Source organism: Triplophysa rosa, linkage group LG21 (assembly GCF_024868665.1).
Source record: "Triplophysa rosa linkage group LG21, Trosa_1v2, whole genome shotgun sequence".
In the NCBI taxonomy this organism is placed as follows: Eukaryota; Metazoa; Chordata; class Actinopteri; order Cypriniformes; family Nemacheilidae; genus Triplophysa; species Triplophysa rosa.
The window spans coordinates 12,845,523-12,867,871 of NC_079910.1; the positions used below are offsets into that span (position 1 = coordinate 12,845,523).

Sequence of the window (22,349 nt, forward strand, 5' to 3'; positions counted from 1 at the left end):
ACATTCTTCAAAATATCTTCTTTTGTTTTATTCTGAAGAACAACACTTATACAGGTTTTGAATGAGTGGGAACAAATGATAAAATGATCAAATTGTAATTTTCGGTGACCTTTTTTGTATTCATTTTGAACGATACATCTTCTGTATTTTATTTAAAACCTAACAAACATCCCTTTGTGAGTTGTTTTGCTTGAAAGTGCTTGTTCGTCCTTTCTTTAATATAAATGATTTTCTTACCAACCTATCTGCTATCACTTTTATCCAAAGCGACTTGCAGTGTATTCAAGGTTTATTTTTTATCAGTAGGCAAAACCTGGCCCACACACGCACACATACATAGATTTAAGGTTAATACAACATGTTAATCAAGCCAGCTCCCCTCTGCAGTTGGCAGTCTGGCCGTTGACATTTCCTCTGATGCGATTGGTATTTCACACTCCTTCTGTGTAATAAAAACTGATTGGAGCTCTGAATCACTTTAACCTGGACAGAGCGAGTATGACAGCCGTGTGTCTCACCTGCGCTGTGGCGCTCAGCCACATGGCCGCATGCACAACCTTTCAGACGTCTAACTCTTAGAATGTGTGCCAGTATCTGTTCCTCTCTCTTTTACACATGCAAACACTGCATTCGTTTTTCCCGGAAGGTGTGCACGAGGCCCTCTGCCCAATGACAGATTAATTGGATTGGATTGCTGCCACATACTGGGAGTTGAGTTTGCCCTGTGTGTTTTCGAGCATAGCTGTGCCATCTGCCTCTGTGGCAATCCCATTCCCATCAATATGCCTGGCGTACACAGACACGCGCACACACGGACTGTTCGCTCTGCACAGAACTTTGTATAACTCTCTCTAATTTCTCTTTACTCTGTTATTGGCCGTGTGTTTCTGTTCATTTCTGAATGGTTTTTAAGTGGTGCTTGAAAGACAAGCTATTGCTTACACTCATGGGTCTGAACCAACTCCTAACACTGAGCGTTAAACTTACCGTGCATAACTTGTCTTCCATTGAGTTTGCTACGGACACGAGGTTTTGTTTTTGATTAAAGGTCACATTTCCTTACAGTAAAAAAGACTAACAGTCTTTTGGAGGATGTACTAAAGACACGCCATGAAAATCAGCGCTGAAAAGGCGTGAACACAGTTGTTTTTGAGGCTGACCTTGTTGCAAATGCATTTGTAGGAGTTTGACTTTCAGATGCAAAAAGTATGTAAGGAGAATATTTTAATAAATCGCTCAACATGATTTACTAACATTTGCACTTGTCAATTTACTGCTATTTGCACCGTTATTCGACACCCACAAAAAAGCATTACAAACCTTACGCTGTAAGTTCTGTATATGGGCATTGCTATAAACCACCCAGAACTCCCTAGCAACCACCTAGAGCACCCTAACAACGGAATACTGTAGCAGTTTGTTAAAACCGACTTTGAACAACATAGCGACTACATACAGTAGCAACAACACAGCATCACATGCAGTTCATGTCCAGCATCTATCAGTTTCAAACGATCTCCAAATCCAGCGTTATATGCACCGTTTATATAACATCCATCACTGAAATGCCGTGAACAAACAGACACACCTAAACGTCAGCGCAGATAACCTTGATGGTAAGCGGGTCTTGCTCGTCGGTTGGCTCGTGGGTGGGCTCTTTCTTTTGCCTTGCCGTGCTTTTCCGAGAGAATGGCCAATAAAAGGAATAGGATCCCTGTGATGACACAGTGATCCAGAAATAGAAAAAACTTTTACGAAACAAGTTGGAGTGCTGGGGGAATGTATCAAGTACAGAAATACTACATCATACGTAACGTCTAACTCGTTTTTTAACAAGTTGACCATTTTAAGCATGAGAAGCCAGCACGTTTAACAGTGTAAAGAAGTCAGAATGCATGACATAGCATGATACCCAAAAGTTCTGATAACCAAAAGGCAGTTTTAGATGTTACTTGAAAATGTAGTCCTGGGCTAACCTACTGTATGTTTTCGGTGTTTCTCTCTCAATCCACTGATATGTTTCTTTTTGTCTCCACAGCTGTTGGGTTTCATCTACGCCTGCTACGTCATTAGCGTTATCACTGAGGAGGAAGACAGCTGTAAGTATCTGTCTCTGTCTGTCTCTTCTTATCTTATAGTCCTTTCATTGTCTGTCTGTTTGGCAGTAGCTGTGAAGCAATGAAAGTTGACATTTGTCTGGTCAGCTCAAAGGTGTGCGTGTGATAAGAGGAACGGACTTTACCTACACTTACACTTTTTCCAGTTTTAAAGCTTACTTCATAAACTTGATACGTTATATTTACATCTGATTGTAGTGTTAGAACTTAAGTGTCTGTAGCTTTTTTTGGTTTAAAAAAACGCAGAATAGGTCTAAAGTGTATGAATTATCAAAGCTAAAGCACATGAAATATTTATTTGCAAAGCAAACTGATTTTTTCATCTGCTGGATGTAGAGCACAATGCTTAGATATACAGTGCCCTCCACTTTTAGTGGCACCCTTGGTAAATATGAGCAAAGAAGGCTGTAAAAATAAATCTGCATTCTTTCTCCTTTTGATCTTTTATTAAAAAAATCTACAATATTCCAAAATTTCATTAAAAGTAAAAACAATTTGAAGTGGGGGGAATATAACATTATGATTTTTTTTCTCTTATACACCGTTGTCACAAGTATTGGCACCCTTAGAATTTCTTATGAGTAAAATATCTCCCAAGTATATTCCCAATTTCCCACTGATATTTACATTTTCTTAGCACACCAAGGTGACTAGAAACAGGATGTTGTCCAGTCATGACTTCTTGTTGCACAGGTGAATAAATATAAGTAACACAAAGCCCAAACCCCCTTAATCATTTATCACAATGGATATAACCAAAGAATATACTTCTGATGTGCAACATAGTTCTGTTGAGCTACACAAGCATGGCGCCTGTGTTTGGCATGGCCGGAGGCTCATTCCGACTTGTTTTAATTGGTTGTTGCGCTATACTGTTGTTAAGTTTGTCCACAAATGTTGTGTCTACTCCATGGATGTACGATCGCCAAACGATGCTGTTGATCCCGATCCTCTATGGTCGAGTGCGGTGGCGTTTGTTCCTGGTATGGCTCGGGTGCGTTCTCAGACCCTTACATATGTCCGTCTGCACCTGCTATAAGTATGCAAAATGGAGAAGGCCTAATGGGACGCACAAAGAAGCGGCGGAGAAGGAGAGGGAAAAGGGCAGGGAGACAGGTGCATTTTAAGAGACTCCTAAAGGTGGGGCACTGTCATGATGGTTCCAGACCATTGTGTCTTCGCACCGTTTTTCAGGATGTCTCCAGGGCTTTGGTCCCGCTGCCTCTGAGAATCTCTACTACCGGTCGTGGACTATGCGCTGAGCACCTGAGGTTGCTGCCGCTAGCCTCCACTTCTGTTTCAGGTGTAGGATTTGTACCGCTCAAGATGGCCTTGATAAACGCCCACTCAATCACAAACAAGTCATTCTGCTCCGTGAATTATTTACTTCTGAAAACCTGGATTTTATGCTGCTGACTGAGACTTGGCAACAGAGTATGAAGTACTGCCATTTGATTGAGCCAAGGCTCGTGGGCCGCGGTGGAGGATTTGGTGTGCTTTTTGAAAGACATTTTATTTGCCAGCGAGGAGCGCTGATATATACTCTTCTTTTGAACTACAGATAACTAAGGTTGGTCGATTATACTCTTGTTATTGTATTTTACTTTATCGGCCGCCTGGTCCAGTGGCCCCTTTTCTGAGGGATTTTACTGATTTTCTTTCATCCATTATTAAGTTGAACAGACTGATTATTGTCGGTGACTTTAATTTTCACGTTGACGATGCTGCCTGCAATACTGCTTCTGAATTTTTAAACATTATGGAATCTTTTAATTTTATTCAACATGTCTCTGGTCCTACGCATGGTAAGGGGCATACGCTCGATTTAGTTTTCTCTCATGGTTTAAACATTGGCGCTGTTTGCATTGAAGATGTTTATGTTAGTGATCATAAATGTGTCTTATTTGATCTTGCTTGTAATGAGGATTCACTGCCTGTTAAGCGGGTGTCCTGCTCTCGCATGTTCAGCCAATTTGCTATTGAGAATTTCTCATCCGCTTTTGATTTAAGTTCGGTTCTCATTTCAAATGACATTGACAATACTCTACAGTTGTTTAATGATCAATGCACTTTGCTACTGGATAGTGTGGCTCCTTTTAAGACTCTGTTAAAGGGGTGCTGCAATGGTGTGTCATGCATTCTGACTTCTTTACAATGTTAAACGTGCTGTCTTCTCATGCTTAACATGGTCAACTTGTCAAAAAACGAGTTGGGTGTATTATGTAGTATTTCTGTGCTCGATACACTCCCCCAGCGATCGTACAGGTTTCGGAAAGTTTTTTTCGAACATATAAAACTGTTTCGTAACAATTTTTCTTAGTCCCTTATTGGACAATTCTCCCGGAAAAGCACGCGGCACGCCCACGCGGCAACAAGGAGAGCAGGAGAAGGAGCATGCGCAGACATCACTTACACTAGTGTGCAGGAGAGAGAGAGAGCGCATACGTTCACGAAGTTCAGGTGTTTCTTTGTTCACTGCATTTGGGTGATGAATGTTATATAAACGGTGGATATAACGCTGGATTTGGAGATCGTTTGAAACTGATACAGTATATGGAGCCATCCCAGCCCTAAAAGATGCCGGACATGAACCGCATGCGGTGAGTGAAACTAATGTCTGTGTTTTGTTGGCAATGGGTGCACATGTGCTTTAGTTCAGCCTACCCCTCCCCCCCGCACGCGCCGTATGCTTTCGGAAATAATCGTACAGCTGTATCTATCTTTTATAAATGTGATCAAACTAAATACTCTTCGAAGATACAAAGTATGCAATACTACTCTATAGGTACTCAAGATTAATATGAGACCATGAGGCCGCTTTAATACATCTCCGTGGACAAATGACGCTATCCGCAGTTTCAGGCGTGTTTGTCGGAAGACTGAACGTCTGTGGAAAGCTACTCAGCTACAAGTCCACCGCTGGCATCTTAAAGAGCTCTTGTCAGATTTGAATGAGATGATAAAAGATGCTAGAGCATCTTTTTTTAAGAATCTGATAACTACTGGCAAAAGGAATCCTTAAGACTCTGTTTGAGACTATTAACAGCATCGTTTCTCCTGTTACATTGCCTGTTCCTGTGTTTTCTAATGAGGACTGTAATCATTTTTTCTCGTTTTGTGGATAAGGTTATGGCTGTCAGGACCAGCATTGTACCATCAGCAAATGCTCTTACAGTTAACTCAGAAGGTCTTCAAATTTTGGATTCCTTTTGCCCAATTTCTCTAAATGATATCATTAAGATAGTGAGTACGATGAATCCCTCACAAAGCCCTGTGGATATTTTGCATGCATCTTTGGTTATGAAATCCATTACATCTATTGGCCCGTGTTTGGTTGCAATTATTAACCTTTCTCTAAAGTTGGGTCAGGTCCCTAGGTGTTTCAAACATGCTGTTGTTCAGCCTCTCTTGAAAAAGAGTAATCTCGATGCAACATCTTTGAACAACTATAGGCCTATTTCTAAATTGCCGTTCATCTCAAAACTTTTGGAAAAGGTTGTGGCAGAGCAGTTAAATGCTGTTCTGGAGGCCCACAATGTTTATGATAAATATCAATCTGGCTTCCGTAAAAAACATTCCACTGAAACGGCCCTACTTAGGGTCACAAATGACATTTTGATGGCTTCTGATGCAGGTGATTGTTCTGTGTTAGTTTTGTTAGATCTTAGTGCAGCATTCGACACGGTTGACCACTGCACTTTGATTAATAGATTGTACTCCCTAGTTGTCAGGATTTCAAAAAGGGGAGGACTCAGTATGCAGGGAAACTCAGTTTATTGAAATAAAGTCACAGGGGGATATCTGGGCCAATAATTCTGCACCGCAACTGGAAACCAGGGAACAGGCAAGCAGACAGGAGCCTGGAACTATGCCTTCACAGCCAGGCAGCCAGGTAGAGGTGAGGTCCAGACAGGGATGGCGAAGAGCAGGTAGCCAGGAAGTGAACTGGAGCCTCCCTGGGGGAACAGTAGAGCCACAGACAGAGAAGTAGCTGGCAACTGGTGAGGAGCTCTGGAAACAAGGAGCCTGATAGAAAAAAGGGACAAGGGCACTGGGAGGTAAACAAGGAAGTCCAGAGGCTGGGGAGATGGGAATCTGCTGAGAAAAAAACAAAAAGGCCACCTAGATGGCAGGAGCCCCAAAAATGAGGAAACTATCCAAAAATAATAATGAAATCCAAGGAAAAAATATCCAAGAAAAATAATCCACTTGGGGGGAAAAGTAAATTACTACAAAATCTAGTAGCTAGGAAAATAAAACCGTAAACCAATAGACTAGGCAAAAGTAAAACTAAAGACTAGACTTGACTTGTGTTAACAAGAGCCTAAATCAGACCAAGGAGCTAGAAGCGTAGGCATGAAAGCACAAGACGATCTGGCACAGGACAGAGAACACAAGGGAAAGATAAGGAGAAAATAACGAGAGAACACATGAGGTGCATGTACTAATCATCAAACAAGAAAACGAGGGGGCGGGGCAACAATGATAACCAAGCACATGGTGAACACCAAAATAAACACAACAGCTAACCAGACCGGCACCTTGACACTAGTGGGAATTTCCGGGTCGGACCTTATCAGATTCTGTGTGCTTGGTCCTCTGTTGTTTAATCTGTATATGCTTCCTCTTGGCAAGATTATTAGCAGTTTTAAAATAATATTTTATAATTTCTATGCTGATGACATTCAGTTTTATGTTTCTTTTAGTCCTAAAACTGAGATGATGATCTTTGTCTCTGACAATATTACTCCTAAGATTAAGCAGTTTATGGGGGGCTTAGTACTGTCTGACCGCAGTGACATAAGAAACCTGGGTGTCATCTTTGACAGAGCTATATGCTTTAACAGTCATGTAAAGTCTGTAGTTCGTTCATGTTTTTTCCATCTCAGAAACATTGCTCAGATTCATTCTTTTGTCTCAAAAAAAGAGATGGAGATGCGTGTCCATGCCTTTATCTCATCACGATTGAATTATTGCAATGTTCTGTATACTTGTTTGAACAAATCGTCTTTGGAGCGACTACAAGTTACACAGAATGCAGCTGCAAGACTTTTGACGAGTTCCAGCAAGAGGTCCCACATCACCCCTGTTCTTAAGGACCTTCATTGGCAGCCTATTGCTTTTAGAGTGCAGTTTAAAATTTTAGTAATTACTTATAGAGCCTTGCATGGTCAGGCACCTTCCTATATTCAGGATCTATTACGTGTACATTCTCCTGGTTGGTCTTTAAAGTACTCTGACCGGAACCTTCTAACTATCCCTAGAACAAGTCTTAAGACAAAGGTGACCGTGATTTCTGTGCTGTGGCTCCAAGACTCTGGAACTCTCTCCCTCTAGTATTGAGATCAATGGGCTCTGTAGACTCTTTTAAAAGACACCTAAAGACGCACCTCTTTGGACAAGCTTTTAATTAACAGTACAGCTGGGCAGTTATTAAATTTCTGAGATATTTGGGCTCTAATTGGTTTCTGTTGTTATGTTTTTATTTTATATTTGATTGTATGTATGTTTGATTTGTTTCACAGATAGTGTTGTAAAGCACTTTGTGATCTCAATTTTACTTACTTACTTTTTTACAAAATACAAAATGGCTTTAAGGAAATGGTTAAAACAATAAAAAATCTCATTTCCAACATCGGCAATGATCTAGAAGTTTCAATGGACCGGAAATGTTGAAAATCTGCTTGAAACAGGATATTTGCCTATAGCGAGGAGAAGAATTTGAGTGGCCAAAGACTCTTCAAAGAGCACAGATGGAAAATTGCAGTAATCAGTTGAATTTTGGGGTCAGAAAGCATTTAATAAAAATAAAGGAAAACTGCACCTCCATCACCACAAGTTGTTTGGGACACTGTTCAAGAAACAAATCTTCTTCTCTCATGCAAAAACAAACAACATATTATTCTGCCATACTGGAACTATGGTATATAGTGGAACTTCAACCAGGACTGGGGTTTATGGCCATATGAAATGAAAAATAGTTTTTTTGGCAGCAATAACACAAGATAGGTTTGGTGCACACAGGGATAAAAATGCCCCATGTCCACAGTTAAATAAACCACCAGATCTTCATTGTTTTGAACCTATTTTTATACCAGAGGTCCTGGACATCTTGTTCAGATACATGTCATCATGTTTTATATCAAATACCAACAAGAAAAAGAATCAAATCCTGACTTGCTCTGCTATAAATATTATAATGGGTCATGGTTAGATCTTCCATCAGCACATTGATTCAAAATAAACATCAAAATCAACAAAAAATGTGTCACTGAGCACAAAATCAAGATCCTGCCATAGCCATCCCAGTTCCCTGACCTGAACACTATAGAAAATGAGTGGGATGAACTGAAGATAAGAGACATTTGAAGGATCTTAAGAGATTCTGTAAGAAGGAATGGACTCGGATGACTTGCCATATACCCTCAAACCTCGTCAGACATAAAAGAAAAGCCTTTGAATACAAAGTTTCGAATACAAGGGTGCCAATAATTGTGACCAAGGTGCATCATAACATGATATCCCCCTCACTTCAAATTATTTTCCTTCAGTGAAATGTTGGAATATTGTAGATTTTTTGAATAAAAGATCAAAAGGAGAAAGAATGCAGATTTATTTTTACAGCTGCCTTTGCTCATATTTACCAAGGGTGCCAATAAAAGTGGAGGGCACTGTATTAGTTCCCCCTTTGAGAAAAAAGTGTTTCTCAAAGTATAGTGTAAACAACTTGAAATTTGAATAACTTGAATTATGAATGGCTCTGACACATGTCAAGTCAAAGGTTAGAAGTGTTTGCGTCGACATGCGTATTTACATTTCGACCTTAATACTTTCGTGCACTTTAATCACACATGTGTGTAACTTCTGGTAGTACGTGTCTGCCCCTCTTTCAGTCTTTTCAAACTTTTTCAAGTGGGAGTGAACCACAGTAAACCCCCGAGATTGAGAATAACACCCAGCCCTATTCATACAGGTCAAACAACAGACCTCAACCCACAGCCAATGTTTACATTTTTCTACCCCTCTCATGAAAAGTGGGCAATGCTGTTCTTTCATTTTCCACAGATGAACATTTCTCTGGAGGGTTGAACCCTCCGAGTCAGCGGACACCACAGAAATGATTGACTTTTATTCTTTACGGTCGTTTCCTGTTTGCCTTTGTGTTCTGATGACCTCTGATCATCATCGGACAGTTTCGAGGACATGACGTGATGCGTCTGTTTGTGTTGTACAGCAGGGGTTCTGTAGACTGATATAAACCTGGCTGAGGTTAACTCTATATCGGCACACATTTATGAGCAAAATATTTCTTTTGGCCGGGTAGGAAGAAACTGCTGACCCTGGACAGACAATAAATAAAACGTGGGTGTTTTAAAAATATATAAATGTACATAAAGAAATAAAGGAGTCACTGCTGTCCTTCTCAAACCTAGAATCTCTATATTTTGTGATTTAAAAAAAAAAAATTGCCATAAATTATTATTATTAGTCACCCTGTATGCTTGTCACTGGGGTTTGCGAAATTTAACCGATAAAAAGTATTAAAACTGCTTGTGAATTTTGACAGCACAGTATTTATTCATTTAAGAAGTACAGTGATTTTTACATTTCATAAAAACAGCAAATTTGGACATCCAAGGTTTCTGAAGGACATTGTTAACTTCACCTCAGAATATGTTAAAATTTCTTATAGGAGATGATACAATGATAAGACTATTGTTGGCGTACAGTAAGAGCTATTGAGTGAATGTGGGGGCTTAGTTCAGGTGATTTGACCTTAGAAGAATTCAATGAGGAGTTCCTATTGGCTACATTCACACAGTTGATATGTGATATACACCATATGTGATATGAGAGCATGACTCGCAATTTGACAAATACAAATACACAGAGGACCAAATGCTGTACACATGAACAGTTGCTATGTCTGTAGCACATATTCAACATATCAATTATTTTATGATCCTGTGAAAATGTGGCCATTGAAATCCTTTACAAAGATCGCCAAAAAAATCATTTTTGATCATAGACTTCAGTGTCTTGGCAAAACGGAGCACAATTTGAGACATTGTTGAGATCTTTTTGGAAACTCTAGAGGAGACGCATGTGAGATTGCAGTCTTTTTATTCCATGTAAACCTATTTAATGAAACTATTGAGAGATCTTACTGACCTTCCTTGGGAGATCTGTTGTGAATTGATGGGCTAAAACCTCATGTTACATTGCTGGTGGAAATGACTGATGATTTTGTGTGCGTGCGTGTGTGTGTGTGTGTGTGTGTGCATGCAATGTGCGTGCGTGTGTATGTGCATGTTTGTGTGTGTGTAAGCAACCCAGTGGTATGAGGCGCCGTATAGGATTTAAATCAAACTGCGCTTATGAATACATATATAAAAGCGTGCATACACATATATACATTGCTCACATATACATGTATACTATTGGATGTTCAAGCAAACACATATGAAAAACATGTGCGCACTAATGTGAAATCCATACCAATACATCTTATGTTAGTTAAGCTTGCATGTACACTTTTTCGCGCATACATATAAACTCGATGCGTGCAAACACACCTATACAATACTCGCACATACATATAAACTCTGCGTACATACACATCTATAAAACATTCGCACATACATACAAACTCTGCGTACATACACATCTATAAAACACTCGCACATACATACAAACTCTGCGTACATACACATCTATAAAACACTCGCACATACATACAAACTCTGCGCACATAGACATCTATAAAACACTCGCACATACATACAAAATATGACACGCTTTAGTTTGCATGCATAGTGATTTCATATGTGGATGTGCGTGCTTTTCAGTGTAAACGGAAGGCATTTCAGTGTAAAGGAAGTCGTCTTCATTTAGATCAACATGAATCTAAAAGCGATAATAGCTTAACGTTTATTAGTGCTTTGCTTGCTTCTGCAAGTTGCAACCCAGCTAACAATTTTTGGTTCCCAGAACGTTACCCTAAAGTTAGTTTTTGGTTCCCAGAACGTTATTTCTAAGGTTCGTTTTTGGTTCTCCGGGAAAGTTTTCTTTACGTTAATAGAACGTTAGTTTCTGGTTCCCATAACGTTCTGGGAACCAAAAACTAACGTTAGGGGAATGTTACTCTAACGTTAAGAAACCATGAAACTAACGTTTTATTTCCGTAAAGATAACCCAAAATAAACCTTAAAATTTTCTGATAAAGAAACTTCCCAGAAGGTTAGCCTAAAATATTTTTCTCGGGTCCGTTTGGCCTCACTACACGTCGTAATGAATACATCCATGCTGTGTTTTTATCCATCGCTTGTCTAATCTAATTAAAATAAGTAAAATAATCATCCACACAATATGGAGGATGAAATCAATGCATTAGATTATTCTTTTAGCCTATTAATTCCTTTTCATTACTGAAGAAGCCTAATTTTCGATTTAAACAGCCAGTATATCATTTCTAATAAAACCACACTGTGTGTAGGCCTAACATCAGACATTTTAGATATTGAAATAAAAAACCAATGACTCTACACAATATTTAAAGCAGATTTTAATTGACAGAAGAATAAACATTTAATTATCTTCAGGCTAACAATATTCTTGTCTCACCAAGAAGTATAGCGCGGCGCCGTCTTTAGATATAACAATCAAAAGCCCTGAGTTTCAGTCCTCATCACGGTCTGTTGATTTAGATTGTCAAAATCACGAAAATATAAGTTTACTCTCAAATAGGGAATTAAAAATAAAATAAATAAACCGCTAAACTAAGTGTTAGTGTGTGAGGTAAAACGAAATGACCGTTAATTTTTAAATGACGGGAGTCCACGGCAAAGCAGAAAATGAACCCATTATAATTTCAATTTTTGTCCACGCTGGATCCGGCGAATCGTGCAAGCGACAAACCCTAAGCACATGCTGGTTGCCTGCAAAAAATGACTTTCTTACGAAGTCTTTTTTTCTTATTTTCCGGTAAAAATGTCTAAACATTCTTGAATAAGAAGCATTTTCTTGATGAGAAACTGACCTAAGAAAATAAGTCATGTTTTTAGTAAAAAAATATGAAATTTCAGTGAATTTGTGCTTAAAACAAGCAAAAAAAATCTGCCAATGGGGTAAGAAAAATAAACTTGAATTGAGTGACTAAGAAAAAGGTCAACCTTAATTCAAGATTTTTTTCTTACCCCATTGGCAGATTTTTTTGCTTGTTTTAAGCACAAATTCACTGAAATTTCATACTTTTTTTACTAAAAACAAGACTTATTTTCTTAGGTCATTTTGCTATCAAGAAAATCTTGATTCAAGAATTTTTAGACATTTTACTGGAAAACAAGAAAAAAAGACTAAGTAAGAAAGTCATTTTTTGCAGTGTTCATGTTGCGTGGCGCCTGTCCGTCCGGTGTGGACACGTGTTAGGCACTTTAAAACGCTTTAAAGAAATCGGCTACATCATCTGCATTGCAACTTGCAAAGCAAGCAAAGCACTAATAAACGTTAAGGCTATTATCGCTTTTAGATTCATGTTGATCTAAATGAAGACGACTTCCGTTTACACTGAAAAGCACGCACATCCACATATGAAATCACTATGCATGCAAACTAAAGCGTGTCATATTTTGTATGTATGTGCGAGTGTTTTATAGATGTCTATGTGCGCAGAGTTTGTATGTATGTGCGAGTGTTTTATAGATGTGTATGTACGCAGAGTTTGTATGTTTGTGCGAGTGTTTTATAATGTGTATGTACGCAGAGTTTGTATGTATGTGGAGTGTTTCATAGATGTGTATGTACGCAGAGTTTGTATGTATGTGCGAGTGTTTATAATGTGTATGTACGCAGAGTTTTATGTATGTGCGAGTGTTAATAGATGTGTATGTACGCAGAGTTTTATGTATGTGAGAGTGTATAGATGTGTATGTACGCAGAGTTTATATGTATGTGCGAGTGTTGTATAGGTGTGTTTGCACGCATCGAGTTTATATGTATGCGCGAAAAAGTGTACATGCAAGCTTAACTAACATAAGATGTATTGGTATGGATTTCACATTAGTGCGCACATGTTTTTCATATGTGTTTGCTTGAACATCCAATAGTATACATGTATATGTGAGCAATGTATATATGTGTATGCACGCTTTTATATATGTATTCATAAGCGCAGTTTGATTTAAACCCTATACGGCGCCTCATACAGTGGGTCTATTTTCTATCATGCAAAGCTGTGTGTGGTTCATTTACACGCTCATTTGAAGTGGGGGATTTGATTTCTACACTGCGCTTTCTAGCCTCTGAAGTTTCTCTTTACTGTCTCTCTCTCTTTCCACAGGTGATTTGAATAATAATATGTCAGGCTTAATTTTTTCCCTCAGTTCTTCTTCTGCTTCGTTCGCTCTTCCTCTCATCTCTCACCACTCTCTCTCTCTCTCTCTCTCTTTCTTCCTCTCTCTGTTTCTGTTTTAAATGACTCGCATCCATAATTAGGTTGTGGTCTCGGTCCCACTGTTACGGCTGACTCATTTAAAGCAGCAGTAGTCTCTCAGCACAAGTGTGAATTTAACTAATGATACCGGACAGACCAGTCTGTCTATCAGCTGCAGAGACGCGGGGGATCTCGGGTACCGGTCTAAGCCCCGTTCCTCCTCCGTAAGACCTTCCTTTACCAAAAGAAAGGCAAACCTTGGCCTCACACCAGAAACATCAGAGCGTGTGTTGAAAGGACAGAGTGTGTGCGGTAGTTATCAGTGCTCAGCAGATTCCTGTGTGGACCGAGAAGGAGCTGCTTTTTATGAAAGTGGGTCAAAATAATGCGGTGTTGAACGTTTGTGCCACTCTTCTCTCGAGAGTAGGATAGATTCAAAGAGAATTTTTTATGCATGAGAGCTTGAGTGGTCTTTTTTCATGAGTGCTGTGTCTGATCTCTACCTGTGATACAAGACCAAGAACAAATCTGTCAAACACAGAGAGAGAGGGAGATAGAGAGAGAGAGCGTACACGCATTTCCCTGGTTGTCTAAATGAGCACAGAACCTTTATATGAAGCGAATTATAATTTACGCTGTAAATATCTGTTGTAAAAAAACGTAATATATAAATGCAATTTGCGCGTACTGTATTTATAACTGAAGGGATTTCTTTATAAGGGGACTCGAGGGGGTCCCTCAGATAAATTAATGAAAAAATAATCATAATGACAAATCTGAAATTATTTTTAGGTGATTTGTCATGTCTCTTTACAAATGCAAATGTAAGCTTGTGATTTGATTTACTGGTTGTATGGCACCTCTCTAATAACGCAAAAGTTACATTTTTTAGGGTAACTTATAGGGATGCCACAATACTCAATATAATATTGAATCGTTCGGTATGACCTCCACGGTTCAATACGTGTAAGTGAATTGCGGTTTTCCGTTTAAATGTTTCCGTGCGCTTAATTTCACTGTGAACTGGCTCTGTCTGTGTTTGTCTGTGCAGCATGCTGAGATAGATAAACGCATCCCGAGGTTCATATTGAACCGTGGGTGAGCTGTATTGTTGCATCCCTAGTAACTTACTCTCTCTCTCTCTCTCTCTAACAGTAAAAGTCAAAAGTGTGCGGTCATTAAGGAGCTTTTGGTAATATTACCTTATAAGCATGCACAGAAGCACACTTTTAAAAGAAAAGATACACGTACAACATGTAGGAGACAATTTGTTTGGACGTTATGATTTGGGAGGCATCTCACATACTGTTTAGGACCGATAGTTTGTGAATTGGGATGCGGGGAGAGTCTCATATCTTTCGCTCTTCTGGCTGTTTACAAGTTAGGAATGAGAATGAAAGAGAGCATGTATCATGTCTGTGTGTATATTTTTAGTGTGAATTTAATTTAATAAATACAAATCACAGATTCTGGGTGTGAGGTACATGATATGTGATGTGCTTAAATACTCTAAACTTCAGTAAAGCCTGTTACACTTAATTTACTGATCATTTCAAATGATCTATATCTCCTGTAGACACTGTTCATTGTAAATAATTATGTCTGATTATTATTGTAATATCAAATGATGTAGTACGTAGATGTTCCAGTGTTTATCTTCACATTCATATTCTTTCATTCATATTCATGTCATGCATTGTTTTTTGTGCCTAGTGATCATTTCATGATTCGTTTGTGCTCCTCAAGGCTCATTTCCAACTTTCTTTTGGTTCGTTCTTTAATTTCATGTTTTGTTTGGTTTTCAGTTGATTTTATTGGTGGATTTGACCCATTCCCACTCTACCATGTCAATGAGAAACCATCTCATCTTCTGTTAAAGCCCATGCATCAGTAAGTACCTGTGTATGTGTGTGTATATATGTGTTTGTTTGTTTGTTTGTTTGAAAATTGCAGTTTAACTTCTGCGGGCCAAATGTTTGAAAATGTCCTCACAAATGTAGTGAAGCATGTCAAATGTCGCTACAAACATAGTAATAGCAGTATTTTTTTATCTTGTTGGTGACCGCTTTGGTCACCATGAGGAAAACAGTTTATACATCAAACTAAATGATATTTATATGAAAACGTTAAAATGCAGAAATTGTCTGTGATGTTTTGATGGAGTTTGTACAGTATCAAAATCATTATGTCTAAGGAAAGTTCCCATAAAACGTGTGTGTGTGCGCGTGTGTTATATCTTCTTACACATGTCCCTTCCTGCCCTAATCTGAAGCATTAATTAGTTTTTAATTATACACATTTTAATTAGTGTAAATTCTTAACTTATCCATTAATTAGGCATTCAGATTTTGTCCAGTGAGATACTGTATTAAGACTGGGGAATTACAGTAATATGTTTATATTGGCTCTCTTTGTTTAACATGACATTTGTTTAGCACAAGACAGAAACTTATCTGCTCTTCCTAATAAATTACAAGAGGGAATGAATACAGTGCTCATCAAATAAATCGTTTTATTTTTTTTATGTATCTTTATTGACTTTACCATTTAGATGTATACATCGTACGACCAGCAAGACAGAACATAAAAAGGGTAAAAAAAATACAATACATCGAAAAGTATATGAATAAATACGTACAAAAAAAACCACATGAACATAAAAAAACACAAAAAGGGGTAAATAACATTTACCATGTACAATAAACTGACCTAATACAAATTTTCCAGTGCTATAGCGTTAATGTGTAAATTAACACATCCTTTCTCAAACCTCAGTTTCATCCAGTTTCAAAAATTGTAAAAAAGGACTCCATATCTCCTCAAAGCTTTTATATTTATCTTTTACATATAACAGACTTTTTCCATTGACATGTATGCCGTTTCTTTAAACCAGCGTCTTATGTCAGGGCCATTAAAACATTTCCAATGTAAAGAAATAAGCCGTTTATTACAGTTTATGTAATTGAATCAGTTTGGGATATTCTTATCATACAACACTATATTATTTTCTATGTAAAGTAAGATAAGTATATCTTCTAATTGCATCTTTTCTGCAAATCCTTACCAAAACTAGGATGTGTCTTGTATACATATTTGGTAGATTTTGGTTTAAGATTCACTGTAAACCCAAATGTTCAAAATAATCAAACAGATTAAGTAATGTAAACTTAATTTTATAAAAAAGGTCTACTTACTTAAATATTTTAAGTTCCTGAAACACTTTTTTAACTTTTAACTTGAAGTTTTGACTAAAACTCAAAAAATTGATTTGCTCCTTGTTCAATTTTCTTAATTTAAACACGTTAATTCAACACAATTGGTCAAGAAGGATTTCCAATTCCCAGCATGCTTTGCGTCAGACTGCATTAGGAGAGTAAATTAAAAAAAGATATGATTATTTTATGTTTTTAGTAAAGTTAAAGACTTGTTAGTGTTAAAAGTGTAAAGAGTTTGACATATTTTTCAGTTTTGTGGTTACCATTGTTTAGAAGAGTGGTGCATGTGCTTAGGCTCTGCGAAGCTACATTTGACCTGTAACATGTGTTATGTCAGCAGTGAGCAGTAACTGTGCTAATGCCAATTCTGAGATCAGTCTCTTCTTGCTCATTTTGGGTTGCATAAGTCAAGGTATTTGGTATATTAAGACTAAGAAATATGTTAAATAAAGAAACTGAAAGAATTTAGTTTAGTTAACTTAAAAATGCAATTTTTGTTTAAGTTCTGTCTACTTCATTTCATAAAAAGGATCAATTAAATATTTAAGTCGCACTTGCTAAGATTTGGTAAGAACTTTAACTTAACAGTAATCAAAATTTGAAAGTTCTGCTTACTTAAACCAAGAACCTCTAAAACTCAAAAACAAAATTCTCAAAATGTTCGAGTATTGCCAACTTATCCGGGTTTACAGTGTTGCTGTTACGGCCGGCTCGTGAAACCGCAACAAAACAAAGAACGCGTTCAACGTTTTAAGCCCATTTCTGGGACATTTTTATTAAGAACACTCATATTTATATTACTGTTGGCAGTGTAAATGAATAATGTAATGTGGTGCGTGTGGTGAGAATGGAAGTCAGTCAGAAGTGTAGTTAAATGTAAGTGTTGAAGTGGATGTGTAGCTGCAAAACACGACGAGCGGTCAATAGATGAGCGGCATGTCCGAACCCGAGGATGAAGTGTCGAGAGAGCCGTGGCGGAAGCCATCCTTTTAAACCCCAGGAAACACTGGGCCCTAGTGGTTCCCCGATCGCCTCCAGCTGCTGCACCTCAGGGCAAATAAAGAGGCAACGTTAAAATGACATTAGCCACAAACCCCGGGGAACGTCACATTGCCAAGGCAATTTTTAAACAAGCATGAATTCTTCACCACAAAGCTATTAATGTGAGCTAACAAAATAAATAGGGTAAATTTTGATATTTATTTCATTTTTATCTTGCGGCAACTGAGCAACAGCCATTGAGATAAAAGGGAACTCAGACAGCTAGCAGATTTCTACAAATAGGCCTATGATTGACCTCACTGGTTCTTCACGATATATTATAATGACGTTCTGACGGATTGAGAGCTCGTTCATCTTCTTTACATAGTGCTGTGGAGTAGAATTATAAGTCCCACTGCAAATGATTTTAGGACTGAAACACTGACAGTGTGGTCGTAAGCTTCTCTAGTACCTGCTGCTATATGTCCTCAATCTGAAGTCTTGCTCTTAAGTTTGAAGTGTTTTTCATTCAGGGAATATGGTTCCGGGAAGTGGTCCCTCTGAGCCCGACGCTGGCCTCATTTCAATAAACCTTGAATTATGCAGGATGTTTAATGAGTGTGTGTGGAAGAAGCCTTTTTAATTTCAATATGTGCACATGGAGGTGTTAAATGCGTTAGATTGGCCCTGGGGACAGTTCTCATGACAGTTTAATCAGAGTAGCTGAAAATGAGACAAGTGCTCGTCCTGCATCTAGACACATAGGCATTTCACAGTCACTGGGATTTTAATGAATCACCCAGCAGGTGTTCGTGTGTTTGTAAAAAAAATATAGAAATGATTTCCTTTCGTTTCATCAGTGTGAGTTTGATTTGAGTTACCCACATCCAATAGGAATTTCCCGGACTTTAATATCTGTGTCAAAAGTCAAAAATATTATTTTTAATGTGGCAGAATCAACCGGACTGCAATAGGTTACACCAACAAAATTACACTTTATTGGTTCGAGTAGAAGTATATTTTAGGGTGACTGTTATTTAGGGTGACCGGGTATTTTATATACAATAGTATAAAGTCAAAAGTAATGTCTAACTCTGGAAAATTGACATCTTTGCTCTCTATGCAAAAATATTATTTAAGATGTATTAAGACAATTTGGAGTGCAAACTGAAACTCAGCTTTGAGAAGAATTGAAGGTACACACCACATAAGCAAACTTGCTGAATCAAGTTAGTTTGCTGAAGTTTGAGAATAACTACAAAAAAGAGCATATTTGTATATTATTCTTTACATGTTACATGTACATGTTTATTCAGTGTACAATTCAAAATACACGTTTTCAAATAAATCATAGTGGCTTTGAAACAAGAAATAATGTATAACTTGTAATAACAACAACAATAACCGTAACTATAGAATAAAATAGACCATTTCAAACTTATTTTTTAGTTTGTCTTAATTTACTATTTATAGGTATGTGTTTAGGTAAAATTATCATTTTTGTTTCATTCTGTAACAATATTTCTCCCAAATTTAAAATAAAAATATTGTTTCTATTTGCATTTATTTGCAGAAAATGATGGAGAAACAGTTCAAAATAGCAGAAATTACGCTGTGTATTTTTTCAATAAAAATCATTATTTCAAAAATCATGTTTTTTATTATGTTATCATGTTTTTATTGGGTTTTATTGTGTTGGTTAGCTGTATTTTTTTAGTTATTATGGCTTAAATAAAAACAAACCAACTGCAGTTTGACTGATATTAATTGGAATGCACAATTTTTTTCAATGAAAAAAACTGGGCAGTCGTGGCCATGACCAGGTTTATGGGTAATTCATACATATTATTAAAAGCCACCTTTCCAGCAGTTATTTAAACATAACTGAAAGTTGAATGAAATTAAACACCATTTGAATTCTACTTCCTACATTTGCATGTGAATTACATCTGTTTGGGAGCTCAATTCAAATCGAAAATTGGAATCGAAAAGTCATTGTCATGGCACACAACCCTTGTGCAAACAACACCTGTAGCCCTGTCATAACCTTATACTCTGTGTGTCTTTGTGCTCATCAGGTCTTCGTAAATGAAAGAGCAGGTCAGATGATTCATCCACTCCAGCAGACTGCTCATACCTCACCTCCCTCCTCATTCCTTGAGATCTGCCTCTCCACTGTTTCCTCATTCACACGCTTTCCACTCTTCCTGATCAAGCCCTTCTGGTCTGGGAGAGGACTGGAGAGTCGGCTGTCCAATACAAAACACAGTCCAGCTGTCTCGTTCAGAAACATATTGAAACAAAAACACCCATTGTTAGGCAGGTTTGCATGTCATGTATGGTCTAAGATCAGTGTGCATTGTATGAGATCATGGACAGCAGGCCTGTGAGTGACTCAGTGGAGTTCAGATGTTGAGGTTAACTGACTTCCAGCTCTTTGTGTGTGTGTGTGTGTGTGTGTGTGTGTGTAGGGGGAATTTAATGCTGTTTACCTTCACACAGGATTTGCGCATGTACACAGTAAAACACAAGAGTATGCAGAGAGGAGGAAGGGTGGTTTGGAAAGTGGGTGGGACCCAGAATAAAAGACAAAGCAAGCAAACCTCATGTGGATATGTTTCCAAAATAGAAGCAAACGATAAAAACGCCGCGTTTTGCGAAAATAAGACCAGACGGTTCTTTCATGTGTCAGTATGATGTGTGATTACATTGTCAAATTCAGTTTTAGTTGGATTTTATACTGCGGCCTGAAAAAGTATTTAGACATTTAAGCCAGACTGAAAATATGCCATGAGTCCAAATACTTGTCACTTGTTGTACAGGCCCCATCAGTGTTCTTCCTACGTGTGTTTGAATATAATCGTCTTTAGAAAATAGCCGGGTTTCTTTTGGCATTCAGTCAAAATCAATAAAATGATCACATAATCTGTTTTTTATTGTAAAACTGACAGATATGATCAAATGGGAAGGTTCTTTTATATGAATGGTGCTTGTAATCAAATACCAGTTTGTGAACAAATAACAATATGTAATATTGTATCAGCATGTATCCTTTTCTTTATCTGAGTAACAGTCGAGTGTCTTTCACTGTAGATGCAAAGCTACTGTTTCTGTTTACTGGAAAAAATAAACCATAAAGCACAACTGGATGACCTAACATGCAATGTTACATGTATAATAACATGTATGACACGGTTTAAAGAGAGGGGCTGTGTATTTCTTTTCAAACTGAGATGTGAAGGTCGGTCTGAACAAATTGCTGAACAAGGCCAGATTTGATGTGTACTGTATTAGCAACATTACGATCTTGCGCTTAAGGGACAGTTCTTCCAAAAATGAAAATTCTGTCTTTATTCACTCGCCCTTGAGTCGTTCTAACTTCTAAATCTGAAAAAAAAATGTTCAGATGAACACAAAAGAAGATATTTTGAAGGATCTGGGGCACTTTGGACAACCATTGTAATTTTTCCTACTATGGGAGTCGATGGTGGCCAAGCACTGTTTGGTTACAAGCATTCTTCCAAATATCTTTCTCTATATTCGTCAGAACATCATTTATTCAGATTTGGAACAACTTGAGGGGGAGTAAATGACGACAGAATTTTCATTTTTGGTTGACTGTCCCTTAATTCAGTGGTTCTCAAACTGGGGGCCGTGGCCTCCTGGGAGGCCACAAGATTGTTCCAGGGGGGCACAGATTTTGTGGCATTTTAGAAATATGGATATTTATCATACATTTTGTGCAATCAAACATCAGAAAAACAACACCACCAACCAAAATAATTGATGTTTTAGCATTGTTTAACTGAATATTTTCTTGGTTTAATTAAAATTTTAAGTTTAAGATTATAAATCTTTATTTGGGGGGGCCGCAAAGCAATGCACTCTGCACAAAGGGGGCCTTACAACAAAAAAGTTTGAGAACCACTGCCTTAATTCACCTCAAATGAAGATTCTGTCATCATTTACTCCATCTATATTGTTCCAAACAGTGACTTTCTTTTATGAAACACAAAGTCTATTAATTTAAAGTGTATGCAAGTTAGAAATGGCAAGAGTTCATTGGAACTGTTTAACCATTAAATCGTTGAGTTTTGTATTTGACAGAAACATTTTCAGCGTCATTTGTATCCATTAAAGAAATAGTTCACCCAAAAATGAAAGATCTTATAATTTACTCGCCTTCATGCCTCAGATGTAAATGGAAAATTTTCATATTTGCGCGAATATTCTTTCATCACATTGCCTGTGGACCTCTCCTGCCCCCTAGTGTCCAAAATATTTCTTTACAACCATAGACTGTTCAAATCCATAGACTGGAAGGACTGCATTTTCTACCACTTCTCTGTGTAATTTGTCATTGTAGAGTTTAGGATGTTAAATATAGGTCATTGTTACAAATCTGTGTCCCTCTCTTTCTCCTATGTCGTCACATCAAACTATTTTAATATCTTTCGTCTCTTCTCCATATGTTCATTGACTGCTTGTCCAATAACATGTGTTTGCTGATCAGAGTGTAAATAAATGTTTGTTAATAAAATATGTGCTTTTCATCTACTGTACACAGTGTCGTGGTGTATTTGTTTCCGCACGTGTGATGTTGTC

General features: G+C 37.7%; 1 protein-coding gene across 2 annotated transcripts in view; it reads left to right on the plus strand.

Moving 5' to 3' along the window:
- The window catches only part of nkain4 (sodium/potassium transporting ATPase interacting 4), a 54,947-nt gene extending 32,649 nt beyond the window's left edge, over window positions 1-22,298 (plus strand). Inside the window, exons 5-7 of one of the 2 annotated variants that reach the window (XM_057319964.1) lie at window positions 2,039-2,099; window positions 15,354-15,438; window positions 19,823-22,298. In XM_057319964.1, the coding sequence (XP_057175947.1) occupies window positions 2,039-2,099; window positions 15,354-15,438; window positions 19,823-19,832 (156 nt within the window). In that variant the 3' untranslated portion in view covers window positions 19,833-22,298. The remainder of the gene's footprint in view (window positions 1-2,038; window positions 2,100-15,353; window positions 15,439-19,822) is intronic. The other variant, XM_057319965.1, reaches the window with a different exon arrangement.
- The last annotated feature ends 51 nt before the right edge of the window (window positions 22,299-22,349 follow it).